The sequence below is a fragment of the Manacus candei genome, unplaced genomic scaffold (genome assembly GCF_025592945.1).
Source record: "Manacus candei isolate 608988 ecotype Guabito, Panama unplaced genomic scaffold, ASM2559294v1 h1tg000008l, whole genome shotgun sequence".
In the NCBI taxonomy this organism is placed as follows: Eukaryota; Metazoa; Chordata; class Aves; order Passeriformes; family Pipridae; genus Manacus; species Manacus candei.
In genome coordinates, this window is record NW_026138056.1 from 19,142,334 (window position 1) to 19,169,955 (window position 27,622).

At 37.5% G+C, this 27,622-nt stretch overlaps 1 protein-coding gene across 1 annotated transcript in view; it reads left to right on the forward strand.

Moving 5' to 3' along the window:
* XKR4 (XK related 4) overlaps positions 1 to 24,546 on the forward strand; it is a 214,497-nt gene extending 189,951 nt beyond the window's left edge. Inside the window, exon 3 of the mRNA XM_051771854.1 lies at positions 22,906 to 24,546. Coding sequence (XP_051627814.1) covers positions 22,906 to 23,852 — 947 coding nt within the window. The 3' untranslated portion in view covers positions 23,853 to 24,546. The remainder of the gene's footprint in view (positions 1 to 22,905) is intronic.
* The last annotated feature ends 3,076 nt before the right edge of the window (positions 24,547 to 27,622 follow it).

Consider the following 27,622-nt stretch of genomic DNA (forward strand, 5'->3'; position numbering starts at 1 on the left):
GTGCTGAGTACAGCGGAAGAATCACTTCCCTGGACCTGTTGGCCACACTGTTCCTGGTACAGGCCAGGATGCCATTGGCCTTCTTGGCCGCCTGGGCACACTGCTGGCTCATGTTCAGCTTCCTGTCAGTCCAAACTCCCAGGTCCCTTTCTGCCTGGCTGCTCTCCAGCCACTCTGTGCCCAGCCTGTAGCGCTGCATGGGGTTGTTGTGGCCAAAGTGCAGGACCTGGCACTTGGCCTTGTTGAACCTCATCCCGTTGGAATCAGATCATCTCTCCAGTCTGTCCAGGTCCCTCTACAGAGCCCTCCTGCCTTCCAGCTGATCGACACTCCCCCCCAACTTGCTGTCATCTGCAAATTTGCTAATGGTACACTCAATCCCCTCATCCAGATCATCAGCAAAGACATTAAACAAAGCTGGACCCAACACTGATCCCTGGGAGACACCACTGGTGACCGGCCGCCAACTGGATGCAAAACCAATCACCACCACGCTCTAGGCCCGGCCCTCCAGCCAGTTCTTAACCCAGCAATGATCCTGAGTAGGGCTGCTACTGAGGATACAGGAAAATTCTACCTGGTATGAAAAAGGATATATAAACAATGACCTATGACTTTTCTTTAATTCACTGGAGATTACAAAGCCTTATATTTTTACTTTGGACTACATGTGACTGATAGTATCAGTTATGCCTTATCTACTTGTGGGGTTTTTTATTCATTTCATTCTCATCTTTTCACCTCCATGGAATATGCTGTCTACAATATCAGAGCACTGCATGTATTTGAAGACTTGATGGACTTAGGGGGAAAAGTATGATGCTTTCTGTATAGTCTTGATAATGGAATTATCTGTTCTTCTAAGTAAGAGAGAATAGAACTCTGTAGAAAAGGAAGGACCTGAGACATGGGAAGAAGAATTAATCTTGCAACTTTTCCCAGGGGTCATTCTGTTGGTTGGGACAGTTGCAATTTCATAGTCTGTATATCCTCATCCACTACATTTTACCTAGATATCTTATATCAAGCACAAAGACTGCATTTCAGGTTGCATTTCATTTCTAAAAATACCTAACCTAGCTATGTGGAGAGAATGAGACAAACTGATGGTTCATCAGTGCCTGAAGTATCAAAAAAACTGCTTAAATAAGCTACGTTTCTTAAAAGAGTCTATGTATGTGCCAGTTTTTAATGTATAAAATGGGAATAGAGACATAATAATGCTTTACAGGCGTGTCTGAGGTTTAAATATTACGAGCTCTTTAACTGAGAGGATTGTTTGATTGTGTAGGCTCTATTAGCTGGAAGAGGAGTGTATCACAGACTGGATTTACTGACACTGAGCTTAAATTTGTTTAGGAGATTGTGTCAGGACAGATGAGTGTGAGACATATTTATTTTAGGTCTACACTAAATTAGACCTTGAAAATCTTTTTGAGAATTTTTGCATGCTTGTCTAGAGTGACTGTGCTAGATGCCTTTTAACTCATACTTTATTTAAAACATGTTTATAATAAATGTACTTACATGCTATCTAATATAAATAATTGATTACTTAGAATAAATATTCATGATCTCAGTCATAAAACTCAGTACTAAGTCAGTTGTGAGCCTGTTTCAGGTCTTAACACCCATATCATTGACCTTCCTACAATACCCTGCTGATTTTCTATCCTAGCATTTTAAGCTGTAAATTTTCATCCAAATAAGCAGCTGTCTTCTTTCCTGACATACCCACAGCTCTTCCTCTGGTGTTTTCTTCAGCCTGTTGGCATCCACAGGATGTCAGAGCATATCACAACTGAGGAGGGTTAACCTTTCAAAACTGTTTACCTCCATATGTGACCAGTTTTTGTAGCACTGCAGTATTGTGGCACAACCTCTAAGTATAGCCTTTAGATGTGTTTCTAGGAACACTGACTTATAAATAAATACAGTTGACAGTCTGCTGATCACAAGCCTGTACTTACCACAGAGTTGACATTATGTCATGTAGGATTTGACAATTAACCTTGAAAATTCCTGAAGTATGTTCAACATCTTCTGAAATTTTTCTGAGTAAAATCACAATTTTTAGGATAAGATACTTATGGCAGAGTGTTTCTTTGGATTACAGAAGATAATCACAAACTGTAAGGCGGCAAAAATAATTTCTTCTCTGTCAGAATCATGGGTAGGATTTTTAAATGTTTTCTGGGATTGCTATTTGGTATTTCAGCTGGGTAAACATTAGTGGGGCAATCTGCTATACTGCTGCTTCTTCTGATCCTTTGTATTAATTCAACAGAAAAGTTGACCATGTCTACTTTTTTTTCTGTATGCCATGTCTTTGCCAATAATGTATCTGATCAGATGGGAGATTGTGCTGTGTTTTTGGCAAAATGACAATGGGAGGATACCTATGCCAGAATGATACCTGTGCTGTATTTTGCAGACATGGTGAATGAGTTCCTCTTTGCATTGGCCTGAATTTCAAGATAGCTAGTTTTGCCTGTCTACACCTATGTCAAGTTCTGTGCTTGATGACACATAGAATAAGTTCCTGTGTATGCTCAGGGCTTCAGTAGTTGAAAAGCATCCCTACATTTGTTCACACTCACTTTGCAGAGTTTAGAGAAAACCATGCTTTGCTGCAAGGAATTAGCAATTTGTCAAAGGACTCTTGTTCTAGCAATATATTGGCCTCTCAGTGATGATGGGTTTTCCCTCCTGGAAGCTTATTCTAATGGTGGGTTTGCCTTATCTTGGATTTTTCATTGATTTCTATTATTTAAGTTGGAGCTTCAGCATAGAAGCAAAGCAAGTTCATGGATGCATGACTGACCAAAGAAGAAAAAGATACACAGGTATCTTAGCTGGATAGAACCCTGGAAACAGCACAGGAAGACTGAGCTAAGTTAGCAGAAGAATACTACCACTGAAAACATAGTTCAAGTCTTAGGGAAAGCCTAATTTTCCCAGACAGGCAGTGAACATGTTCTGAGCAAGGGACTGGGTCAATGTGCCCTCTGGTTACATTTCCAAAGTTATAACTGAATTGGAACTGGCATTAAGGATTCAACATAAGGGTTTATTTTGAGCTGTAGTAGGAGTCTTACAGCAAACTTAATATCCCTGTTATTTTTAAATGTGGAGATCTTGGCCCATAGGATTTTATCTGAAGTGCTTTAATGTCTGATTCCCACTGACATCGGGGGGTTAAGCATCTAATTAATGCAGAAGGCTAAGTTAATTTTGAAACTGGAATCAGGACATTTCACAAATTTCTTATGATGGATTTAACATTACTCAAATCCTATTGAGTTATGTGTTGCCTTTGCACCTTGTTGTATCATGGATCAACAAACAAAAGTGAAAAGTTTTGCCCCTAGGGTAGAATGTTGGCATGTACAGTCAGCACAAGAGAGAATTGTATTAAGAAACAGCTCTCTGTGCTCCTGTGCAGCATTCTTTTCCTTCTGTGTGACTATGTGCCTCTGCTGAAAAGCAGTTCTGGTGAGCCTTATTTTTCTTCATAGAAAGAATCACAAGTGTTTTTTATTTGCTTACAATGCATTAAACCTTTGGTCCACTTTCCTTCTTCCCTCCCTCCCTCACTGTCTTCTGTCTCAAATATTTAGCTTAGGTGGTTTTCTAGGGCTTTGATGCTTTTAACTGAGGAAACAGCCTTGCATTGCTTGGCAGGCTGACCTATTTCACAATCACAGACAATTACGCCCACCACAGAGCAGCCCTTAATTCACAGCCAGGGACTGTAGAAGAGCTTTCCAGTGCACAACGATCCTCTGATGCCCTGGAAGGCAAGGTGCTATTCCCTTCTGTGCAAAGACCATGGCCTTGGGAAAGGCGACATGGCTACGCTCCTCCAAAGCTCAGTAGTCCTTTAAAACTGTTGCCAGCAAAGGCAAATGACAGCCACCTTCAAACTGCTTTAATTTATACCAGGTAAACATATTGGCAAAGTCGTTTATTTCACCCTTCTGCTCTGAGGGCCAAGGACCTACATTTCCTATGATAAGTATGTGTGATTATGTAAGTGTTTGTCTTCAAAAGTGCAAAGGGTACTTTCACTAATTTCATCCCAGGAAACCAAAAATGAGCAAATTAATTATGTTAACAACTTATTTAATTAATTAGCACTTTAGCCAAGATATGTGGCATTTGCCTTTTGAGATGTAAAGGCAACCTGTGCTGTGGATGCCTGCTACATGCAGCCCACTGGATTGGCATCCCATTTTTCCTGTTCTGTTATCATACCTGCCTTATAAAGTCATTTATTATACAAATTGGCTACTTCAATTCCTTTTTCTGGATGGTGTTTGCATTTTTAAAATGCAGTGTGCTTATTAGTCAGTTTTCTTTAGCTGTCACTCAAAGTTACTGCATGACTTGATTCCCTGTTGGTTAAATAAAAAATTAACAGAAAAGCTGCCAGTCAAGTTTACCAAGCAGTCCAACAATAGAGAAACTGCAAGCCCAGAATATTCTTCCGTTTCTGTAATTATACACTGTGAAGAATAAGAATTGTATGATAACCTGGCATTCCTTATGTGAGCTTAAGTGCTTACATTATAGACTTCTATTTTGAGGACATTATTACCATGCAGTAATAATTCAGTTCAGGTTCCTGATACCTAATACACATTAGTTTTTGTAGAGCTGGAGAAATTTGTTAATATTCTACTTGCAAATATGCCAATAAAACTGCTGCTTGTTTTCTAAAGATACAAAAAAAGTTTTTAAAGTCAAGTGACAAATCCTTACCTCCATTCCTCTTGAATATTTCAGAAAATATGGATTTGATCCAATTGCTATTTAAACAGCAGAGTATGCCAACAAGTACTGAAGTTCCAGAGGTGACTGTGCTGGAATCACAGAATCACAGAATATGCCAGGTTGGAAGGCACCCACAAGGATCATTGAGTCCAGCTCCTGGCCCTGCAAAGGACCATCCCCAAGAGTCACACCACATGCCCAAGTGTATTGTCCAAACTCTTTTGAATTCTGTCAAGCTTGGTGCTTTCCTGGGCAGCCTATTCCAGTGCCCAACCACCCTCTAGGTGAAGAACCTTTTCCTAATATCCAATCTATACCTCCGTGACACAACTTCAGGCTGTTCCCTTGGGTCCTGTCTCTGGTCACCACAGAGAAGAGATCAGTGCCTGCCCCTCCCTTTCCCCTCACAAGGAAATTGTATAGTGTAATGAGGTCTCTCCTCAGCCTCCTCTTCTCCAGGCTGAACAGACCAAGTGACCTCAGTTGCTCCTCATACGGCTTCCCCTCAAGGCCTTTCACCATCTTCATTGCCCTTCTTTGGACAGTCTCTAACAGCTCTATATCTTTCTGATATTGTGGTTCCCAAAACTGCACACAATATTCAAGGTGAGGCCATCCCAGTGCAGAGCAGAATGGGACAATCCCCTCCCTCAACCAGCTGGCAATGCTTTGCCTGATGCCCTTCAGGACACAGTTGGCCCTAATGGTTGCAAGGGCGCTGCTGACTCATATCCAACTTGCCATCGACCAGGACACTCAGGTCCCTTTCCGTGGCACTGCTTTCCAGCACCTCATTCCCCAGTCTGTATGAAAATCCAGGGTTGCCCCATTCCAGGTGCAGGCTAGAAATAATAAATTCAAGTCGCAATGTTGGATTGATCTGCTAAGCTTATCAGAGAAGATATTTTTAAAAGGCCCATAAGGATATAGTGAACCCAATTCTGCTAATGACCCATAGAATTTATGCTCACAAATACCTGATCCTCAAGTCTCCTTCAGATGAGGAAAACTATTGAAATTTTACACTTCTGTAAAACCAATCTAAGGAGAATTAGTTCACCTAACAGTTACTGCCAGTGAATTAGCATGAAACCCATTAGAAGTTTGTTTGCACAAATGTGAAGTCTTGAACAAATCTGTCACCACTGTGACAGTGTTATGAATGGCATCTAAGGTTGGAAAAGCTCCAGCAAAATGTCTCTCATGCTCACCCAAAGGCATTCTCAGCATGCTTGAAAGATAGTGGTTAAACTCTGTTTTGGGTAAGCACAGGCATAGAACTTAACCTGCACTTGCAAGAGGATAAATTAAGCACTTCTTGATCAAGGATATAGAAAGCTGCTAGGTTGGTAAGAGTTTTATTTATATAGCTTTTGAGAAATGGAAATTGTGATAATTCTGAATTGTAACTGCGGTAGCCGAGTACTTGTACGAATGAAATCCCTGTCACTGCCTAAAAGTGTTGAAGGCTCATTTGAAAACATTCTCTCCTTGATGCTTTGATCTATTTTCAAAGCCCAGTTGCTTTTGATAGATTGAGCAGTACTCACCTGGCTTCCAAAATATACAAGTTGGTTTTTATCTTTTTAGTGACCTGATTGTTGAGGAAACAAGTTTCCAAAGATCCAACTCGGTGCTGATAAGCTAGCTTGCAGTGCAGGCATGGACTGTGGTGCTGGCTCATGGGCAGTGGTGCTCAAGTCCACTGATAAGCACAGCACCAATGCAGAGAGCTAATTCGTTGTTGGAAAGTTTAGCCAAGGAGCCTGCTGCAAAGTGGTGCTGAGGTGCCATTGAAGGCATGTTCTTTGTGGCTATGATAATAGACTCTGCTTTAAAACTCCTGGGTTCCTCCTCTTGAAAAGGCTTTGTACATTGATATTTGAGGCAAATCATTCAGTTCCTTTTTCCCTGGTTCATGCAGCAGGTAAATGGATGTCATACTGACATTCTTCATGAGCTATTTTAAGGATAATGTAATGACTACAGAGAATACTAAAATATTTTGAGAAAAGATGTTAGATCTGCAAAGTATTGTTAAATGTCCCATTCATAGAAAACGCACATTCTGGGAGCTAATATGTTGCTCAGCTTGAAGAGCTTAGAGGAATACAATGGAGATATAAGAGGAAGTTTTGTCACCTCTTCAGCATGGATAAAGGAGAGGGAGTCTTATACTGGGGACAGAAATAATGTGTTTTACTAACTGAATATTGTCAGACAGCGGTTTTTGTACACATATCACTTGCATTTCCCATAAGCTTCTAAGATATGCAGTTTATGAACTCTTTGCACTGAGAATAATCTGTGTTGAGATCATGCCTATGACTTTATCTATTTTAATATTAAATTGTGAATTTATGGATCTGGATACTCTGTGAATAGCATTAATTATTTTAATGCAGACAGAAATATAATGTGGCAGCAAATAATTACAAATAAATTCCTGCCTTCTATGGAACTTTATCTGATTACTTGACTATTGTATTCAGATTCTTCTCACGTCATTATGAGAAAGAGAGGTAATAAAAATGTATAGAGACACAGGGCAGGGATTATTCTGATAACATAATTCAGCAAATAGGAGAGCTAGTCAGAACAGAAGAAAGTGAATTGAAATGCCCTGGGTAACGAAGGCTTCTTTGGAAAAAGCAGGAAGAAGTGAATACCCTTGCTAACTTGACAGTTACACAAGCAGACCTTTGTCCTCAATATGACATCTCATATTAAAATATGAAGCAGGTAACAAAAGTAAAACTTTCCCTAAAATTAAGGAGAATTTTAGTTTCTTGTGGATTTCATTGCTGTAGCAGGATCTTTTTTTAAAAAAAAAAAAAAACCACAGAATTATTTAACAGGATTTTGAAAAGATCTGGCTATTTGAGGAAAGCAGATGAGGTGGCCTGGGGGGAAAGCCTGAAGAACAACAAACAGGTATGACCTGTGTGTGACTACAAATAGTCCAGAAACCAGAGCAATGAGTTGGTGGGACAAGATGCTGCCACCAAGAGAAGAGAGCATGACATTAGCTGTCTGGTTTTACAGAGGACCACAACACATTCCTGAACCAGGCAGCTATGATCTCAATGCTCCTGTCATCAAGGGGTCGTATCCCAAAACAGAGGCCTGGGCAGCTTGTCCCATTGCTGGGATGAGCATGGGGACTGTGGAGACACCAGAGGAGGTGGGTAGAGGGAGGGAGGAGGAGGGCTAAGGATTTGGAGCACCTCTACAGAAAATAAGTATAGGAGCTGGGAAACCTATGGAAAAGCAAGAAATATGAGGAGCGTTGAGAAAAGAGTAGTTTGAAAACCTTGCAGATGAAGTGACAAGGAAGGTGCCTCTGGCAAATTTGGGAGGGAGATGATGCTGAATCCTTTTTGAGTCAGAAGCAGTGGAAGGAAAACATGCAGAACTGAAATGGACAAGATGTTTAAGCTATAGCTTATGGTTATTTTGGTAGAGGAAAGGAAGCATTGAGTATCTGACCAAGCATAAATTGAATCACAGTCTTGCCCCTCGATAAACATTACTTTTCAAGAACAGAATAAGGAAAATATCTATATAACTTCATATTCATATACTGTTCTAATCATAATCAAGACAAAATCTCTCTGTCTCCTGCCTCCCAAATCAGGTTAAGATTTAAAAAAAAAAATAAATTAATAATTTAATATTCTAGGTTATTGCAAGAGCGTTGCAGTTATTCTTAAACTAGTATCAATGCCTATAATGCACTGTTCCAAACTGGTCAGTAATAGCAATAGAAAAATATTAAATTCAGAAGGGTATAACCAGGCCATGAAGCACTAAGAGTTCAAACTAAATACTAGTAACTCAATATATAACTCATTTTGGTAACCTGACATTAAAACTTGTAGAAACATAGAGACGATCTACATCCATCCTCAATGGAGTTCTGATTAATGTGAAATATGTCTTCCCACCAGTGCCTGAGTGTTTGGGGAAAGTTATTTTGCATTTGCTCTAGTAAGAATTGCAATTATTAAAAAAAAAATAATTTGCCTATTTATTTCATCTCTCTGTGGAAGACCATGTACTCAAATAGATCGTGGTACTTTTTTTTCTGTAACTGGGAATCTGAACTCTTTGAAGCATATTTTCATATTACCTTTCAAATCTTGAAATGTGATATAAGTTTGTCATGGTGTTGGTTTTGATTCTTTGTTTGACAGTGTATTTGTGGCATGGCTCAGAGGGCTTTCTATGATTTTTTTTTTCTAAAGAGTAGCTATGTTTATAATTGACTGAGAGGAATGAGTTATCTCAACGTAGTAGTAGCAGAGATAAGCTTTTTTCCTGCAGTCTGCATAAAGAGTTGTTTACAGGTGCACATCCAAACAACTACCAAAGCTGAAGGGAAATAACATAACCTTCCCCCAGTCATGGGCACACACACTATCCCATTTCCTCTCCAAATCAGAATTAATAAGGTGGACCAAAGTAGAGGCATTTTGCTCATCTAGTATATTCACCAGTAGGTTTAAAGCTACTGCTTCTGGGCTTTTATCAGTTGTTGAGAAAAGACTGGATTTTTATTTCAAATTGTTTAGTTAGGTTACTGTTGTAGATTGAATACTTGTTATTCTGTTTGTTAAAATGTTCCAGTGATGTTAATTGATAACTTCTTGATCATCTTCAGTGTCAGAAAAATACCTTGCTAATCTCCTGTCATATCGTATTAAGAAAACAATAAATCAAATAAATATTAGGTATGCGGCTGACTGGCACTTCCCCCTTGTGTCTGCAGAGAATCTGATTTAGAGTCATACTACTATAAAACTAATATCCATTTATTTGCTTTTTGAAGTACACGCTCAGTAACCTCTAAAATATAATCTGAGTCTTTGAGTTCCATTTGCAGAGCCCTCTTTATGTTCTATGTCCAACCTTAGCTATATCATCTCCAGTTTGGAGGACCCAGTTGTGGATGTCTATAAACACAGAAACATTAATTTTTAACAAAATATTGGAGAAGCAGATGAGTCCTAGAAATGCAGAGTACCTATTAATATAGGTTCTTCAAGCAGCAAAAATAATGAAGCCTCATTTCCTGCCCTTAATCATTGCCCTGAAAATATATCCAATTTTTTATCAGATCCCCTGAGTTGCCACAATATATTGTTCACTCGCTGCCTTATTCCAAGTTCTCTCTCATGACTTTGGGTTTGGATGGCTAAGAGGCAGTATCTGCTGGGATTACCTCAAAGTTACGTCTATGTGGATTTGCCAGCTGCCAGAAACATATTTATTCACTTACTAATTGGTCCCTAGCTGTTGCAATAAAAATGCCTGAAGGCATAAAAATGCCTAAAATTCAGGCATAAAAATGAAATGCTTGAAGTCTGTTTTACTTTAAGTGGGAACATTTCTTTGGGCCCTCCTCTAGCTGCTGTTTTCTCTGAATTTCACAGAATTTAGTATCTTTCAGACATCTGTTTCTTTGTCAAATTCTGTTGAAATCAGTTGGTCGTTCTTAACAATGACCATGGAGCAGACTGATGTGCAGATGCATAAAGAAACAAATCTAAAAATTATAAAAGGAAAGATGCACATAACTAAAAAGAAGTATAGATTAGCCTGACTTTAATTCAGTATAAAATAATAGAAATGTCAACTGTGTACTCAGGTAACAAAGAATTAGAAGCTAGATAGTAGAATTCTGCAAACTTTTTATTTTTTTTACTCAGGTATTGTTACTCAGACCTGTTATAATTCATTGACAAGCTTACAAGTTAGAATGCTGACAGCAACAATAATAAATAATGTAAAAATATTTTTTTTAAAGTTCATAGGACTTAAAATCACATGAGATCTTGAAGTAGGAATGAGTAGAGCTCATATAAAGTGGGCTAAAATCTGTCATCTAGATGTATACTAAAATTAAGAAAGAATGAGTGAGGAAGTGCCTAGTAGCACCTATTAAATACCTGTCCTTGCTCTCATCTTGTTTGATAGCCTTATGGATGACAATGCATATTATTTGCTGGCTGGGTTTCCAGTGACTGGTTACATTTTTCCAGGCTTTTGCACAGAGATGTGAGCGTAGTTAATATTCTTTAGTATAACTACCATCACAGATTAATCTGAGTAATTTGGTCAAAATTATCGCAACCAACTAATTATGTTTTAATACAGAAAAGCGTATTTGACAATCATAAACACAGATTATACTTATAGGCTGGGGAAATCTCTGTCTTAAAAATCAGTAATTCGGAAGTTGACATAGCAGCCAGCAGATAGAAGGGCTTTTTTTTGTGAGATCCCAGTGTCAAGTTGTGGCTTTGAACCTTATATTGATCCACGGATGAAGAGGAAGAAAAATACACAGTAGACACATTGAAGTGATCATGCCACTGTGAACACCAATAAGACCACTTTTAAAAGCCTGTACCCTGTTCTGTGTCTCACACTTCCTGGAGGATGGAGCTACTGAAGGAAATTCAAAGTTGAGGAATTAAATGGTCCCAGGGTCCATCAATCAACCATTGGTACATAAGTCTTTTAGGAACTGATGAGCTCAGAATATTGGGAAAACGTTGAAAAAGTAACTCAATCACTCTCTCTGGGTACTTATACATAAAAAAAAATGTTTAATGACAGGAGCCAAGGGAACTTTTCAGTCTTCTAGACAAGCAGCAGAAATGGAAATTAGATTAATTTAAACTTGCAATGAGGTGTAAGTTTTTGGCACAACCCACAGATAAATATTGGAAAAGCTTTTTGGAGGAAATGTTGAGTCATTTATTTTGCTCAGTGTCTTAAAATTATGCCAGTTTATCTGTCTGCATGTAGTATATAACTGTAAATATACCATATATAAAAAATGTACAGAGACAGGTAATATTTACCCATGTATATTGTGTGGATATATTCTAACTATATCAGAAATACGTAGAAATATAGCTGTAGAGCTTTGTTACTGATAAAGAATAGCTTTGTAACTAATATTGAAAACAAAGACATAAATATGAAATCTAAAAAAATCCAAAGCTGGGCATGAGCTGGAAGCTGAATTAATCTCCAGAATACACTTCAATTCAGTTTGTTAGACTTTACTTAAAGTTACATTGTCTGCACAGTAGGTGAAACCATGAATTTTCTTTTGGGATGAAGAAGAAGAGGTTAGTGATTGCTTTTCCACTAACAGAAAAATAAGTCTATTTAATGAATTATTGTGAAAATACAGTTGAACTTTTTCAAAGTGAAAGAAACATGGCAAAGAGTGAGGGCTATAATATTTCAGTTTGATCCAAGGGAAACTTCTACAGCATCATGTACCAGGCAGAGCTAACAGCTCCAGTTTTCCCTTTGCTAAGAGGGATTGCACAAATACTAAATTGATTTCCTTTTCAGAGTGATGATAATTGCTTTTTATCCCAGAGCCCCATGTCAGACATTATCCTCAGCATCTCTTCATAGATGAAAAGCTTAGAGAAGCTTAAAAGGCAAACACAAAAAATGCTACACATATAAAATATTTCTTAGACAAATTATATCAAATAAGGTACTAACTTCAGACTGACTTTAATGTGCAAGTGGGAGAAATATCAGTTGCTTAATGAGGGCTGAAATTTATCCCCTTTCAGAAAGCCAATATTACCCTATAAACCACTGAAAGCCAATCCTAAAATTATGATTTAGGGAGATTTAAGGGGAATGATAGCCCCATGCTATCTTTTTTCACGGAGTCGGTATTTTGTTGTCAGTGACCTGGTCCCATCCCATTGATTTGTAATAAAACTTAGTATAAGGTATTTGGGATATTTTTCATGCCAAAATTCATCTTGGCTTCTAGTCTTCTCTGTGTTGGCTGCTGGCCACCGCTAGTGCAATATCTTAAAGAAACAAACAAACAAACAAACAAACCCACAAAAAATAAAAATCTCAAGATCTCTGGTATATTTGAAATACTGATTTAGCCCTTCCTCTTCCAAATCCTCAGCAAACATTTCTAGAACCAGTGGGATACTGCTATTTGTATTCTATGATACTCACCATCTCTTGAAAAAAATACTTAGAAGAGAGAGTTTGAATTTGCCGGATACTATTTCAGATATGTTCCACCATATTGCAGGCAGTATGATCATTTCAAGCTCTTTTGCTTGTGGGATGCTGGTGGAAAACACGTCAGAAGACTTGGTTAATTGTAAAAATATATATCTTTCACAAGCTCATTGCAGGCTTAGGAAAATTGTCTTCAGCTATTTAAAATTTGTTTTAAAGTTGCCTTGTCCATGTTGTTGACATTTCTATGGAAATTCAAACATTCTGTTCTCTTCCAACATTTAGTCTTTAGATAACTGAATATACAAATGTTGTATTAATTTAGAAATATCTGCTTGGACATACCACTAGTCATCAAGTCTTCTTTGTAGATTATACCCTGGTCTCTACAGTGTCATTGCATCTTGAGAAGGGAAGGAGTTATCCTCCCCCAGAAAGGAAAAAAAGAAAGAAAGAGAGAAAGAGGGAGAGAGAAAGAGACAGAAAGAAAGAGAAAGAGAAAGAGAAAGAGAAAGAGAAAGAGAAAGAGAAAGAGAAAGAGAAAGAGAAAGAGAAAGAGAAAGAGAAAGAGAAAGAGAAAGAGAAAGAAAGAAAGAAAGAAAGAAAGAAAGAAAGAAAGAAAGAAAGAAAGAAAGAAAGAAAGAAAGAAAGATAGAAAGGCATGTTTCTAAAGATACCCTGACATTATACTCTTTCAAGGGTACTGAGGGCTTCTAAGTGTAAAACTGATGTCCTGGAAACCTTTAATTTTAAAATTCTGATGGCCCATGAAATATTATGTTGAATTCGTTTGAACCCTACAGAAATTCAACCAATTCAGTGGCTGAAAACCAAAGGTAGATAAAGTCAGACTGAAAAAAATGTACATTTTTCCAGTCAAGGTAAATATCCTTTGGAAGAATGTTTTCTCCCTTGTTTTAAACTTTTGAATTCTTAATCACTTGTTTGAACACAAAGGATTCACTCAGTGTTCATAAGGCAATGCTCTGTGGCTTATATTGCATTCACACTGATTGCAACTGTGCTATCTCACTTAAAATATATTTCCATATCTATGAAACACATTACAGAACTATGAATTTTTTTCCTCATTTCACCATAAAAAAAAAATAGTAAATTTGTTGTGACTAAGTTACACTAAAAAAATGTTGATATGTACTTGCTTTTTCAGAATTTATACTATTCTCTACAGACATAGAAAAATTGTATATGCAGTAAATTTCTAATTCTCCTGGGTACATTCTCCTCCCTCATCCTTTCATTAAATCTCGGGAAATAATGTGACAACTTTTATATTCACCGACAACCGGTTTTTGAGGCAGCCAGTGCTGCCTTGTAGGGTGCTGGCAGGTGGCAAAACACCCTTCAGAGGAAGGAGGGTTTACATAAGTTTGAGGTGTATTCCATGTATCCCTGTGCAAGGAAAAAAACCTTTTTCTTGAGCGGTCCTGGAATGAGAAGGTACAATCTGGCCCCTCAAGCAATGACCATATGCATGGTTTGTGCATGCAAAAATATATTGGCATGAGGTGATTAGATGTGACGTGTTGACCTTGGATTGCACTCAGACACCCACCCAACTGCTCGTTTACTCCCCTTGCTCAACAGGGACGGGTGAGAAAACAGGATAAAAATCCCTGTGGGTTGCAGTAAAGGGAGATCCCTTAGCAGTTAACATCACAGGCAAAACAGACTCAACTTGTGGAAAACTTATTTAATATATTGCCAGTGAAAACAGATATGGATAGTGAGAAACAGAGGTACAAAATAAAACAAGTTTTTCCCCCTATATCCCACTTTTACCAGCATCAGCTTCACTCCTTCATCCCTGACCCTTCTGCCTCCCCATCCCATGTGGCACAGGGTGATGGGCAATGGGGGGTTGCAATCAGTCAGTAACAGTTTATCTCTCCTGCTCCTTTCTCCTCACACTTTTACTCTGATCCAGCATGATCCCTCCTACAAGATATAGTTCCTTCAAGACAAACCTGCTCCAGTGTGGGCTCTCCAGGGGCCACTGTTTCCTTATCCATGGTCCTTCACAAGTGGTGAGAAATTACCTGCCCCACCATGGTTCTCTCCCACAGGGGCTTGGAGCACCTCCTCCCTTTCCTTATTCTCTCACCCTAATGTTTATACTGCTGTTCTCATGTCCTTCTTTCCCGTCTCCTCTACCTACCAGGATTTTTTGCTCTTCCTTAAATATTTTTTCCAGAGGTGCTACCATCTTGGCTGACGGTTTCGGCTGTGTCCTGTGGTGTCTCACTTTGGAGCTGGCTGGAAACTGGTTGGAACCATCTGTGTCTGGCATGATGCAGGTCCCTGGCCTCTCCTCATGAGGCCACCCCCTGTGTCCTCATGCCAGCACTTGAGCATAGACACTCAGTACATTAGAAAAGTTTTATGGAGAATTGAATAGGAAACTAATACTATTTCTAGCACCACCATGCTTTTACTTCAACAGACTTATTTCCAAATTTTGTACCATTTCAGTTCTAGTTTTGTATTGTTGCTCTGAGAGTTTTTATTCTGAAGTTTTAACTTCTTACCATATTTTGATGTGTGGGTTGAGCCCACACCTGCAGCAGCTCCAAGACAGCCACTAGGGTCTGGCAGGCCCCTGCCCTGCAAGCTGGGAGGGATAGCATACAAACCTTTGGACAGGTGATACAATGACTTTACAAAAGAAACAAATATTAATACTGATTTTCTCCCTATTCATACTTAAACACTCTTGTAGGCTAAGTACAGTGTATTTTTTTTTTTTAAGTTGCATATTCCTAAAAAAAAAAAAAAAAACAACTTGTTTTCATAGAAGACTAAAATCATCTAAATGGCATTTACTGTGTACATCTTTTGTGGGTTTTTTCACTTGAATATTTTTCCAAAGCATTGCCAATAAAACAGTTCCAGTTGATCTTATTATTGGCCATAAAATGGAAATCTGTGTGCCTGGTTCCTACAAATCACTCAAATATACCAGGATAAAATTTGTTCAGAAGCTGCCTAAGCAAAACTCAACAGAAGAGTATAGGTAGAATCACAAAAACGTGGATCAACAGAAAGGCATTTCCTCAAAACTTATGTTTTAACAGGATTTTTACAGGTATAAAATATAGTATAATATACTAAACTATAGATTTTTCTCTTTCTCCTGTTGGGTGGCAGGGACGAGTGCTACTGCAGCTGGTACTGACTTCATGGAAGGTTTCCATATATGCAGTACATTGGACAGAGCAGTGCAGGTGGAGCCTTCTCCCATAGATGGTGCCCTATATTTAGCTTAGCATTATGTTGTCATGATGTTTCTTCTCAAGAGCTAATGGCAGAGGTTTTGTTCTGCTTGGAGTTGCTGCATTCTCCAGATAATCCCTTGATTTCTGTAAGCTACTTGCAGCAACCTCAAGGCACTGAAAGCCTAAGAAGAAATGTAGAAATCATGGAAATGAGCCTGGAGTCAGTGGGTATGTTTGTGCTGCACATACTTCACTGGAACAGAAGTTACCAAATTGCCTAACAGACGAGTCTAGCTGTGAAAGTACGGAAGTCTAAGTTTGGATTCATAACAGGCAAAATGATTTCATGGTTCTTGTTTTCCCTGCATGGCAAGTTGTCTCTCTTCATCTGTATTGATTTGATTCATAGTTTGTAAGAGAACTCCTGAAATACACCAGGAGTATTTCATTTTGGGTAAAAGAATTAGTTTGGAACTAGGGGCAAGGCACAGGGGAACTGTTCTTGATGTTATCTTGAAATAAAATTATGACTATCATTCATGTATTTAAAGCTATGACCAGGATTGCTGCTCTGCAGAAGCTTCTCAACATTATGTCTAACAGATTTGCTAAGATGAATATTACCTTGATTGCAGCAAGAGATAAATCATTAGACAGGTGTCTTGTAAAGACCCTAAGAATCTGCTCAAGATACATGCAGTAAGCCAAACTCTTGTCAGTTGACCTGGGTTGTCTATGCAGAATCCAAACCACTGCTGGTAAAAAAATAGGAGTAGGTAAAATAAGTAAGGTTGAAAGTAACATTAATATATAGAATGTTTCTAGAGTTCCCAGGCAATGGTAAGTTGTTGTCGTGAGCCAAATGAAAGAAACAGCTGGAAGCTGTCTCACCAGAACTATCTATAGAAAGCAGCTGAGAGGAATCATGGGATTCCTATATATGCTAGCATGTTCTATGATAATTACATAACACATAGGAGAAGTAATATCAGGCATAATACTGACTTGAATTTTAACAAGGAAGAGTTCCTGTCACCCCTTATGCTGTTACCCTGCCTCGGTATACTGTGGGAGAAAGCTGAGCTGAATGTTGGCAAGCTGATGAAACCATCTATGCTGCCCTGAAAATCCCTGTCTGTGAATGCAGCCTGTGGCAAAAACTGGAAATGTGAACTACTGGAGACTCATCCTCAGACACTGACAGTCCCATGTTTTTGGGTAGCAAACAGTCTGAGTGTAAAACTAGAGAAATGGAATGTTACAGTAGGGTGGCATTTCTATCTAGACAGAATCAGATCTAGTGGCACTTAAAAAAGAAGAACAAAGTCCTTTTCTGACCCCAGGCATCTTATTTCAGTTGAACAGAATGCTTTTGATCTTGATTTAGGGCAGCTAATATATGACAAACTTGCTGACATGAGAAAGTAATAGGATTATCTTGGCAACAAGCTTATGAGGGAATAACCCAGGTGAGGGGGAGAGTTTATATTGTTATCCCTTTAGATAATAGGAAAGCATAAAAAAGGTAAGATTCATCTTTAGGTTTCATCTCACAGTATTGGTCAGGGAGTGAAACATGAAACACATACTGATGACCTGGACATTATGGTCCTTGATGTCATCAAAAGCTGCCCTTAAAGCATGCAAAGCGTCCTGTGTACTAAACCATGTATGGAAGCACAGTATGTACACCATGCCATACATTGCTGTACTGTGTATGGGAATAAAAGAATTAGTGCAGAAACCCATAGACAATTGTCAAGCTGCCTGCAAGCCTGCCTCCATGTGAATCTCTAGCAGAGCAACATAGCAAAAGTTGTGTAAACACAGCAAGACATTTTCTGAAGCTGGAGGGATGCAGTCATGATATGCTATTTCCTACAGGACTAAGATTCAAATATTAGAGAACCTTGGCTTTGGTTCAGAGAAGCACCTGGAAGCTTGGATGCATCTATCAGCACCTCTCCAGCTGAGTAGGAAACTCATAAAATAGGCTTTCTTAAAATAATGTTTCATAGTCCCAGAACCCAGAAAATGTTTTCATGCCCAGATGTCCTTCTGCATTTGGTATTCCTGCTTTTAGATAAGTTTACTCCAAGACACGGTGAGATGAGCACAAGTTTAAAAGGAAGGATGAAGCAGAGACAGACACAGTTGGCAGTAGTTTGATTTCTGAAATCAGGTTGAATGTTAAGGAGCCTTTTCTGTGATCAGTTCATCCATTTATATGCTTTCCAGCTGACTCAAGCTGTTCTGTACTTATGCTATATAGGATTTATGGACTGATGTGATTAGAAAAAAGTGATTTATGGACTTGAATGTGCCTTTACTATCTCAAGTACAAATTAGGAGTAAAATAAAATTACTGTGAGAATGAGACCTGTATTTTTTTCAGCTACACTCCAGTCTAAAGGTTATATTGTGGGATATCATGCAAAGGTAGAGGTGTTAGCAAGATACAACTAAGTTGTGAATTGCCATGCAGAGATGTAATATAGAAAACCCCTATGTGTTGTGAGCAATTCTATTTGGTTTTCCCATGAACAAAATATTTCACTCAGATTTCTCACAAATACTGTTGAGAAGAATTTCATTTACTCTCCTGTAGTTATTTGGGCTTGCTTGCTTCCCTGAAATCTTACATTTGTGAATGTATTCATCTCTGTATACATTCTCTTTTCCCTCACATATATTTGCTTTCATTTCTGAAAGTCATGTTAGTGGGGTTTTTATCTTATCTCTAAGGAGGTGTAGCTCATTGCAGTGTATCAAATTTTATATTTAAATTATCAGTATGGATATGCCGCACTCTATAAAATGCAAACACATCTTGGAGAAATTAATAATTTCCAGGGGAAAAATTAAACTTATAATTCAGTCAAGGCAGTTCTGTTCTTTGTTTATCAGACAGATAGTGTACTATCTTAAGAATACCTGAAACTCATCTGTAATAAAAAGTTGTCATTCCTTTATACAAATAACATAATTAAATAATACAAACCCTTAACAGAATAAAAGAGGTTAAACTGTATTTTTCGCTCAAAACAGATTATAATTAGTTCCTAGCAGAAAGTTGTCTTGATACAATCTATTATTTTCTCACTATTGTGACTGTTGTTGATGGGCTAAGCTGCAAAGTGGGTACATACAATCCCACTCCCATTCATTGCTATTTAGAGTATGTCAGGTGTCCATTTTAGAAACAGACAGAAGCCTCACTTGCCTGATGCAAATTGTAAAGTGATGCTTTACCTATGCAAAGCCTGTATTTCTTTCCTTTTACAAACAGAACTTTAGAGACCAAATCACATACTGTGGAAAAATATTTGAAGGTTCAGCTTCAGAAAAGAAAGAACCAGGAACATGTTTCATGCTTCCTAAGGCCATTTTAGAGAATTTTCCTGTTCTTTCAACAGTCTGTAAAGGGTGAGCATACAATTGCTTGTGTATATATTCACTGGGAATGGCTATTTAATCTTAATTACTGAGATCAAGACTCTAAATACAAGACTCTCATAATACAAGACTGTCAAATACACCATAAAGCTGCTGCAGCACCCAGAAAGTGTACATAGGCTGCAGCTGAGCAAGCAGCAAAGCTGGTTCTTGTTCCTCATGAATGGTGGCTCCACAGATCGCATCCAATTTCTGTACATTTCTGGGTGGCAAATAAGCCTTCCTGACTGCAGACTTTAACTTCCTGACTTGTTAAAGTTTTGGTTTGACAGTAATAGGAATTTATTTTAGTTCCTCTTTTGAAGTAAGGATAAAGAGGTTTATCCAAATACATACTCAGCAACTGCATTAATAGGTTCTAATTAATGAATTATCCATTCAGTGCTACAATAATTCACTTTATCTCTGACCACTCCCAGTGAATTATTGATATAGTGACATTTATTAGCAAACTGCCATTTGCATCACTTTTACATTATTGTTTTCATTATTAATTTACTTTTAATAATTCTTTAGTGCTTAGTCTCATCAATAAAGAGGAACAGATGGAGCCTACGTAGTGCTTAACCTTATCTTAATTCTATATCCCTAACACCATTGCCAATAGCACAAGGGTAGATACATAATACATTAACTGACAGTTCTTTCCTTTTGTACATTCCCTTGTACATTCCTGTCTCTCCTGTTTGCCAATATCCCTGAGTTTGTTCTGTAAAAGCAAAGGATGATTCCCTATTAATGACTATTTAAATAACAGAATTACATTACTATTGTACTTGCTTCTTTCTGTCCCAGCAATGACTATGAATTAATTAGCATTAGAACACTGGAAATTCCTATGAATTTACCATTATATTCTGTGTGCATTATTGAATGATTTTACACTTCCTAATGCAAAACTGATGATATCTCTACAAACCTCAGGGGGAGTCCGTGAGGTCATTAAAGTTACATTTGCAAAGAAAGCATGCGGATTTCTTGCTCACATTATTTTTTCCTGTGCTGATAATGCTATTTTTGAGCTTTTGTTCGGAGTGGCTCATTTGTATTGAAAGATTCTTTTACCCTTTATCCTATTCATCTACCTTTCCAAACTTTTCATTTCATGAGGGAAACGAACTGTGTTTTTTCAATAATTAAAACATTCCTACAGGAAAACAAGAACTTACATTTTCAGATCGTAGTGTTGTCTTCAGAGATAACAAACACAGAAGGGCAGCCCAGTGTGAGAAAACATACATACAAGTCAGAAATGAAAATAGCAATTTACACCGTGTCTTCTTCCTGTCTTCATTGCTGATAGCTTATTTTCTCTGTGAAGGAGGATTCCAGCAGTAACGCTGGTGTTTTGTCATCCAGACATCTACGTGGGGATTAAAATGATGAAGTTTTGTTAAAAATTCTCCTTGGAATCCTAAGTTTGCTCTATATTTCTGCTGATTGTTTGTTATTATTTTTAAAACAAAGATATTTTAAATTCATGGGAGCTCACAACATTATTAGCACCCTGCCGGTGACTGAGGGAGAAACACTGGCAAATGCAATCCCTCCTGAAAACAATTAATCTCTCTGTACTACTTACTGAGCAAAGTCTTGATGTGTTAAACCAGGTGAATTGCTTAAATAGAATTTTTTCCATCAGAATCAGGTAGTATTTCCATAACCTACATTTTTCTGTTTTAAAATAACCTCTTTTTTTCCTGAAGTAAGTAGCAATATGTATTTCAGCTTAAATTTACCATCCTATATTAATAAAATTTCATAAAATTTATAATAGTTAAGTAATATATTCTTGAACAGGGAAGAAAAATCCTGGCTATACATCCAGAACCAAAGGTTGTTGAAATGATTAAACAGCTTTTAACAGCAGACAAAAGAAATGTTTTCTTCATGTCAGTTTGATTTAGTTCAATAACTAGTTCAAAGTTAAGGAACTACTTAGAAATAGAATAAGCTGAAGCATCATTATCTTTAAATGGTCTATGAATAAACTCTCAGTCTGGGATGCTGAGACTTATGAATTCATTCATTAGCTGTATGTAAAATTAGGCTTGGTAATAAACCAGTTTTAAGTATAAATTGTTTGATACATTTTTCCTCTGTATACATTTATTGCAATTTTATTTAAATAATAAATACACTTGAAAGGCTGGGATTTCGCATTTCAATTGCAAATCCCATTTCCATACAAAGCAGGTAGATATGAGTCGTAAGTAAATAAAAATTAATCTTCTAGTAAAGAAGAATTATTAGCATTTCTAACAGAATGCTGTGTAAGTAATAAGCATTTGAATAATTATGCTGAACTATACCATTTCTGAAATGGGAATGTAAGGTATGTTTCTGGTAATGTATGGAAGTAATAACAGATCAGTTTAAAAATTAGATTCAAACTAACTTTTTTTTTTTTTTATTTACCTACAGACAAGAGTCAAAGTCCCTTGAGGAGAAAAGAATAATACACATTAAAAATAAATATAAAATGGTCTTTTTAAAAAATAATTGTTTTACAGTTTTTTTATTTTTGTAGTTTTTTGTATTTTCACAGAACTAATGTTTGAAATCTTATGAGAAATAATTTTATATTCAATTCTTTAAATAATTTTGAAGTTTTACCAAAATATTATAGTTTAGGGCCTTGTAAGTAGGCAGTTCTGTGATGTATGGGAGATAGAATGGCTGTATTGCTATATTAATCATAAACCCCTACTTTAGGAGCATCTTTACTCAGAATTTTAATTCAGTAGACAATTCCAGCATTTCTAAAATAAATTTAATTTCCAACTGAAAGAAAATAAGTTTTGACATTTTATACTTATTAAAATTCTGTTTAAAATATCAAAATGGGTATTTTTTTTTCCCTTAGCAAGAGTAAAGCAGTCAGTTTACATTTTCATGTAACAAGAGTTACATAAATTTATTTTTAAAATGCAGATTTATGCTCACATTGTTTTTGATTTATTTTATATGTATATGATGCTGACATTTTAATTAGAAAGACTTAATTGCTTTATATTAGATTTCCTTAATGATTTATCAAAATCAGAAAATTCATATTCTTTCTTGAAAACAATAACGACAGCAGGTCCTATTAAATCACAGAGCTGACAGAGATGCCCATCTCCAACTTGCTCAAAGTTGTGAATTAGTTAATTTGTTTCAAATGTGTAATTGCTCGAGAAGCGGTTCACAGTGTGGTTTGATGGCCACTCACGTTTTTGTGTATCCAGCATTGTAAGGGTAATGAAATCTCAGCTGTTGAGGTCCATTTCTCTGAGATAAAGGAGAAGGAAGAGGTTTTATTGTGTCAATGATGTAGAATGTATTTAAAGCAGTAAGGATCTCACCGGTTTCAGCCAAGCACTGACATACTAATTATGCCTTAACTGCATCTCCTGTTTCCTCCTAGGTCTTACTGCTGCAGCATCTCTCGTATCCCTGGCCTGGGCTTTGGCTTCCTACCAAAAGGCCCTCCGTGACTCCCGTGATGACAAGAAACCCATCAGTTATATGGCTGTTATAATCCAGTTTTGCTGGCATTTCTTCACAATTGCAGCAAGGGTCATTACTTTTGCTCTGTTTGCCTCAGTTTTCCAGCTGTACTTTGGGATCTTCATCGTGTTGCATTGGTGCATCATGACCTTCTGGATCGTTCACTGCGAGACAGAGTTTTGCATCACTAAATGGGAGGAGATAGTTTTCGACATGGTTGTTGGGATAATCTATATCTTCAGCTGGTTCAATGTCAAGGAAGGAAGGACACGCTGTAGGCTTTTCATTTACTATTTTGTCATCCTTTTAGAAAACACTGCCTTGAGTGTTCTCTGGTATCTGTACAAAGCCCCTCAAATCTCTGATGCATTTGCCATACCAGCACTGTGTGTAGTGTTCAGCAGCTTTTTAACAGGCATCGTTTTTATGTTAATGTACTATGCCTTCTTTCACCCCAATGGACCAAGGTTTGGGCAGTCGCCAAGCTGTGCTTGTGAGGACCCTGCCACTGCCTTCACCCTACCCCCAGAAGTGGCCACAAGCACGCTAAGGTCCATCTCCAACAACCGGAGTGTCACGAGCGAGCGGGATCAAAAATTTGCAGAGAGGGATGGGTGTGTGCCTGTGTTTCAGGTGAGACCCACCGCACCATCCACACCTTCATCCCGGCCACCAAGGATTGAGGAGTCTGTCATTAAAATTGATCTGTTCAGGAACAGGTACCCAGCATGGGAGAGACATGTGTTGGACAGGAGCCTGAGGAAGGCAATCTTGGCATTTGAATGTTCCCCTGCTCCTCCACGGCTACAGTATAAAGATGATGCCCTTATCCAGGAGCGCTTGGAATATGAAACCACATTGTAAACAAAGCAAAAACACGGCTTGAAGAAGCTCCAGTGTTACAGTCCAAATTAAGGGTTGACAGTCGGGCTGTAGGAATAACTAAACTGTGTACTGCAAGTAGAGAAGCAAGCTATAGTGTTCTTAGTCTGGCTATCATCATGATTATCATTTGATCCACTGTGTGCAGTCTGTCTGCAGGACACTGATACAGCAGCATCATCTGAAAGCCTAAAACAACTTTGACCCACACATACAGATCAGTTACTTCAGCTGGGGAAACTCACCCACGACCCCTTGCTGCTATGAAACTCTAACTGCACAGTACTTACAACCAATCAAGAGCTTTCAACTTTAGCCAGTAGTGCATTTTATTTTAGAAATTAATGATTCATATTTCCATAATCAATGGCAAAAATAAACAAAAACATACCTTTTCAAAAATAACAAAACTAGCACACAGTGTTGCTGTTATGAAAACTGTTTTCTGGGGAAAAAAAATAGGAACATAATAGTTTTCAACACTCCCATAAATCAACCATTAAGGTTAGGTTAGGTATGCAAAATAGTTCTTAATTAAAAAGATACATTATCATGTTTGTAAGGCTGTCAAAGGAAAGTAAACTAAATTTTGATTAATTAGGTCATAAAAATTAATAGTACCAGAACTGTTTGTTTTCTGTAGAATTTCAAAGTCTTTTTAAAATAAAATTTAACTTCTTGAGGTTACTTTCAGCAGAAATCCTATGCAGCTCACTTCTGGTTTTCAGAAGAAATAAGGAGCTCTAACATGTAGTGATATACATTAAATGATAATCATGATTCAGTGTTCAATTTGTAAAAAAAAAAAAAAGGTGAAAGAACAGGGAAGTATAGCTTTCACATTCTAAACTTTTTGGAGGACCCCATTCAGACATTTCAGAAGAAGCTACAAGGAGATGAACACACTGAGACTTCTCTGTTTCAGGACTGAGAATGCATGATTCAGTGTGTGAATGTATGCAGGGGTGACAAGAGACTGTGACATGCCATACCCTTCTAGTGCCAAACATTGTATAACTGCAAGGTTGATATTGCCTGAGGGACAGATAACAAGTGGCACAAGCCCTACCAGAAAAAGAAGCAGGGAAGACCAAACAAGTTCTCAACATGTAGAGACAGCTCTGATTTTTCCCAACCCAAGGTGAAAGTGGTGTCTTTTAAAGGCTTTCAACCACCTCTTAGTAAGTATATTCACAGAAGTATAAGAAAGTTATGTGGAAGAGTCTCTTCTGCCTGTTCAAGACTTTTGTCCAGATGCGTCTAAAAATTACGTTGAATCTCTTGTAATAGAGTGCTTTGCTGCAAGCTTTTGGGTTTTAAATACCTCCCTAAATCTAGTCAATGGTATTATCCTTCATGTTAAAAGTATCCCCTGATGGTGCTTTCAAATGCATTAAAGGTGCAAGTCAAAATTTGATAGTATTTTTTTTAAATCTGGTGCAGAGTGGAAAAACTCATGGATTATTTCGATATTTTTGTAAACTAAAAATATGGTATAAAAGGTTACTTTTTATAAACCTCAAATCTTTTAATACATTTCATTCTCTTTATAGCTTAGATGTTAAGAATTGGTCCATGAATTTTATCAAATGGCATTTTCAGGTTGATGTAAACTTGGTTTTCACACATTATGGATTTGTTTTGCAGTGTAATGCTATATGAAAGCCTACATGGGTACTTTTAGAATACCCTATAAACTGTGGATCCTGTTTCAAATATAAGTGGCTTGTAAAGACACCAAGTGATTCCATAAGAAAAAATTTGCTATAACTATTTCCATCCATTTTAGGAGAGAGAAGCAGAACTGAAGAGTTATTGTTGTAAATGGCATTGTCAGAATGGAGAAGACCTGATGATTGGTATTGTAATCTTCACTGTCAGATATATCCAGTGTAGTCACTGCTGTATATGCTGCTGGATTAATTTCAGTCTTTCCTATTATGAATATTTGTACTATGAAATGGCCAAGGTTACACCGACTATGTTTATTTGTATGCGTTCAATTAGCCATTTTTAATGTTGACTTTTTTTATTAGTGAAATGTTCGATACCTGTTGTTCTTTGCTGGGGCAAGTTCCTCAAAACAAAAAAAAAATCTGTGAAAGTGCAGGAATCTGCAAGGCAGAGGGAACTTTACACAGATCAGAAAACACCCATGCTTCAAGGGTTTCTTAGGTATTTTCAAATTAAGCAGTAGCCAACTGCCTCTATAATAATTTTTTAAATAAACCAATTTTTTGATAGTCCAAACCTGAAGCTTTGTACAAAGTGATTGCCCTTCTCTCCATGAATATATAGCTAATTATTCAGAGAAAAGCACTCATGTTTTGTCAAAAAATATACCAGAGCAAGAACTGCTAAAAAAAGGTTTTTGAAGCAAGTCCTTTGTCCTGTCAAATTCAGTAGAGCCTTCACTCCAGAATCAAACGCTAGCTCGCACAAGAAAATTGCTGGTTTTCTTTACAAACAAGGCAAATGGTAAGCTTTGTGATCCAAGATGTGTTTCTTTTGGAAACAGTTGAATGTGTTTGCTGCTGCTTTAACAACTCAGAAATGTAAGCCTGAATGAGGCACAGTGGGCAGCCTTCGCAAGCTCTACCCACCCTCTGGTACCTCCTGGGGAGAGGGGCACATCACGGCTGTCAGTGAGGCTTGTCCTGTGCTGCTGTCCCTCTCATCCCCTGGCTCTTCCTCAGAGCTGTGAGCCCTTTGGTCAGGGCTTAAAGAATTGAAGAAACGTTCCTTTGTACGAAATTTAAAGAGTTAAAGTCTGCACCAGTGCTTGCTTTGCAAGGTTGCTGAAGAAGGTTTGGGGTGAGTTTGTTTGATTTGCTCTTGTTTGGTTTTGGAAGGAAGGACACGGAGGTATTATTTATCCATGTGGGTTTTCCTGCCTAGCATTTACTTTCTTTACTCTCTCAGCATTTTTGATTTTTTTAAATAATGTTTGTAAAAATGTTTATCTTAAGCAAACTACTACTGCAGGGTCTGAGTGCAGAGCAACATACATATACACATATATACATATATATGTATATGCACAGCACTATATATATACATCTTGTCCTAAGAATTCAGTCTCGCTGTTTGAGGGACGGAGAGAAATCAATATACACTGTCAAAATTTGCTCTCCAAAATCTTACTCTGTTACATTCATAACATCAGTGATACTTGCACTGAGAACAGGGTGGCCATTGAAATCTTAACACTCAGATGACTACGTGGACAGTTTCATAATTTGCATTGCTGTGAATAGTCACATTAAAAGCTGTAAGAACTTTTTATAGAAATTGCCAAGATTAAACATCATCCACGTTGAAATTCCATGATGGCCTTAAGGAGAGTTAATAATCAATATGCACTATTCTTTTTACCACAGGTAGTTTTAAAATCAATAACATTCAATTAAGACAGCAATAGCAAAAAAAAAAAAGCCGAAAAACCAAACAACAAAAAAACAAAACCCAAAAAAACCCATCCAAAAAATTGTAAAGAAAATTAACTTCTGCTTTTGAAATAATAAAAAAAATCAGGCGTTTTAAATTTCATTACAGAATACAAGAAAATAAAATGTTCATATTTTCATATTCACATTCTGGTAAAGAAAAACAATCACATCTCTTTGTTAGAAGTAAGAATTATGAAAGCATTGTTCTACTGAAACAAAAATTTGCCAGTGGATTTAATGGTAACTTATCTGGTTAAACACTTGGTCCTAAACTTTTGAGAGTCTGTATTTGTCTGTTACAGA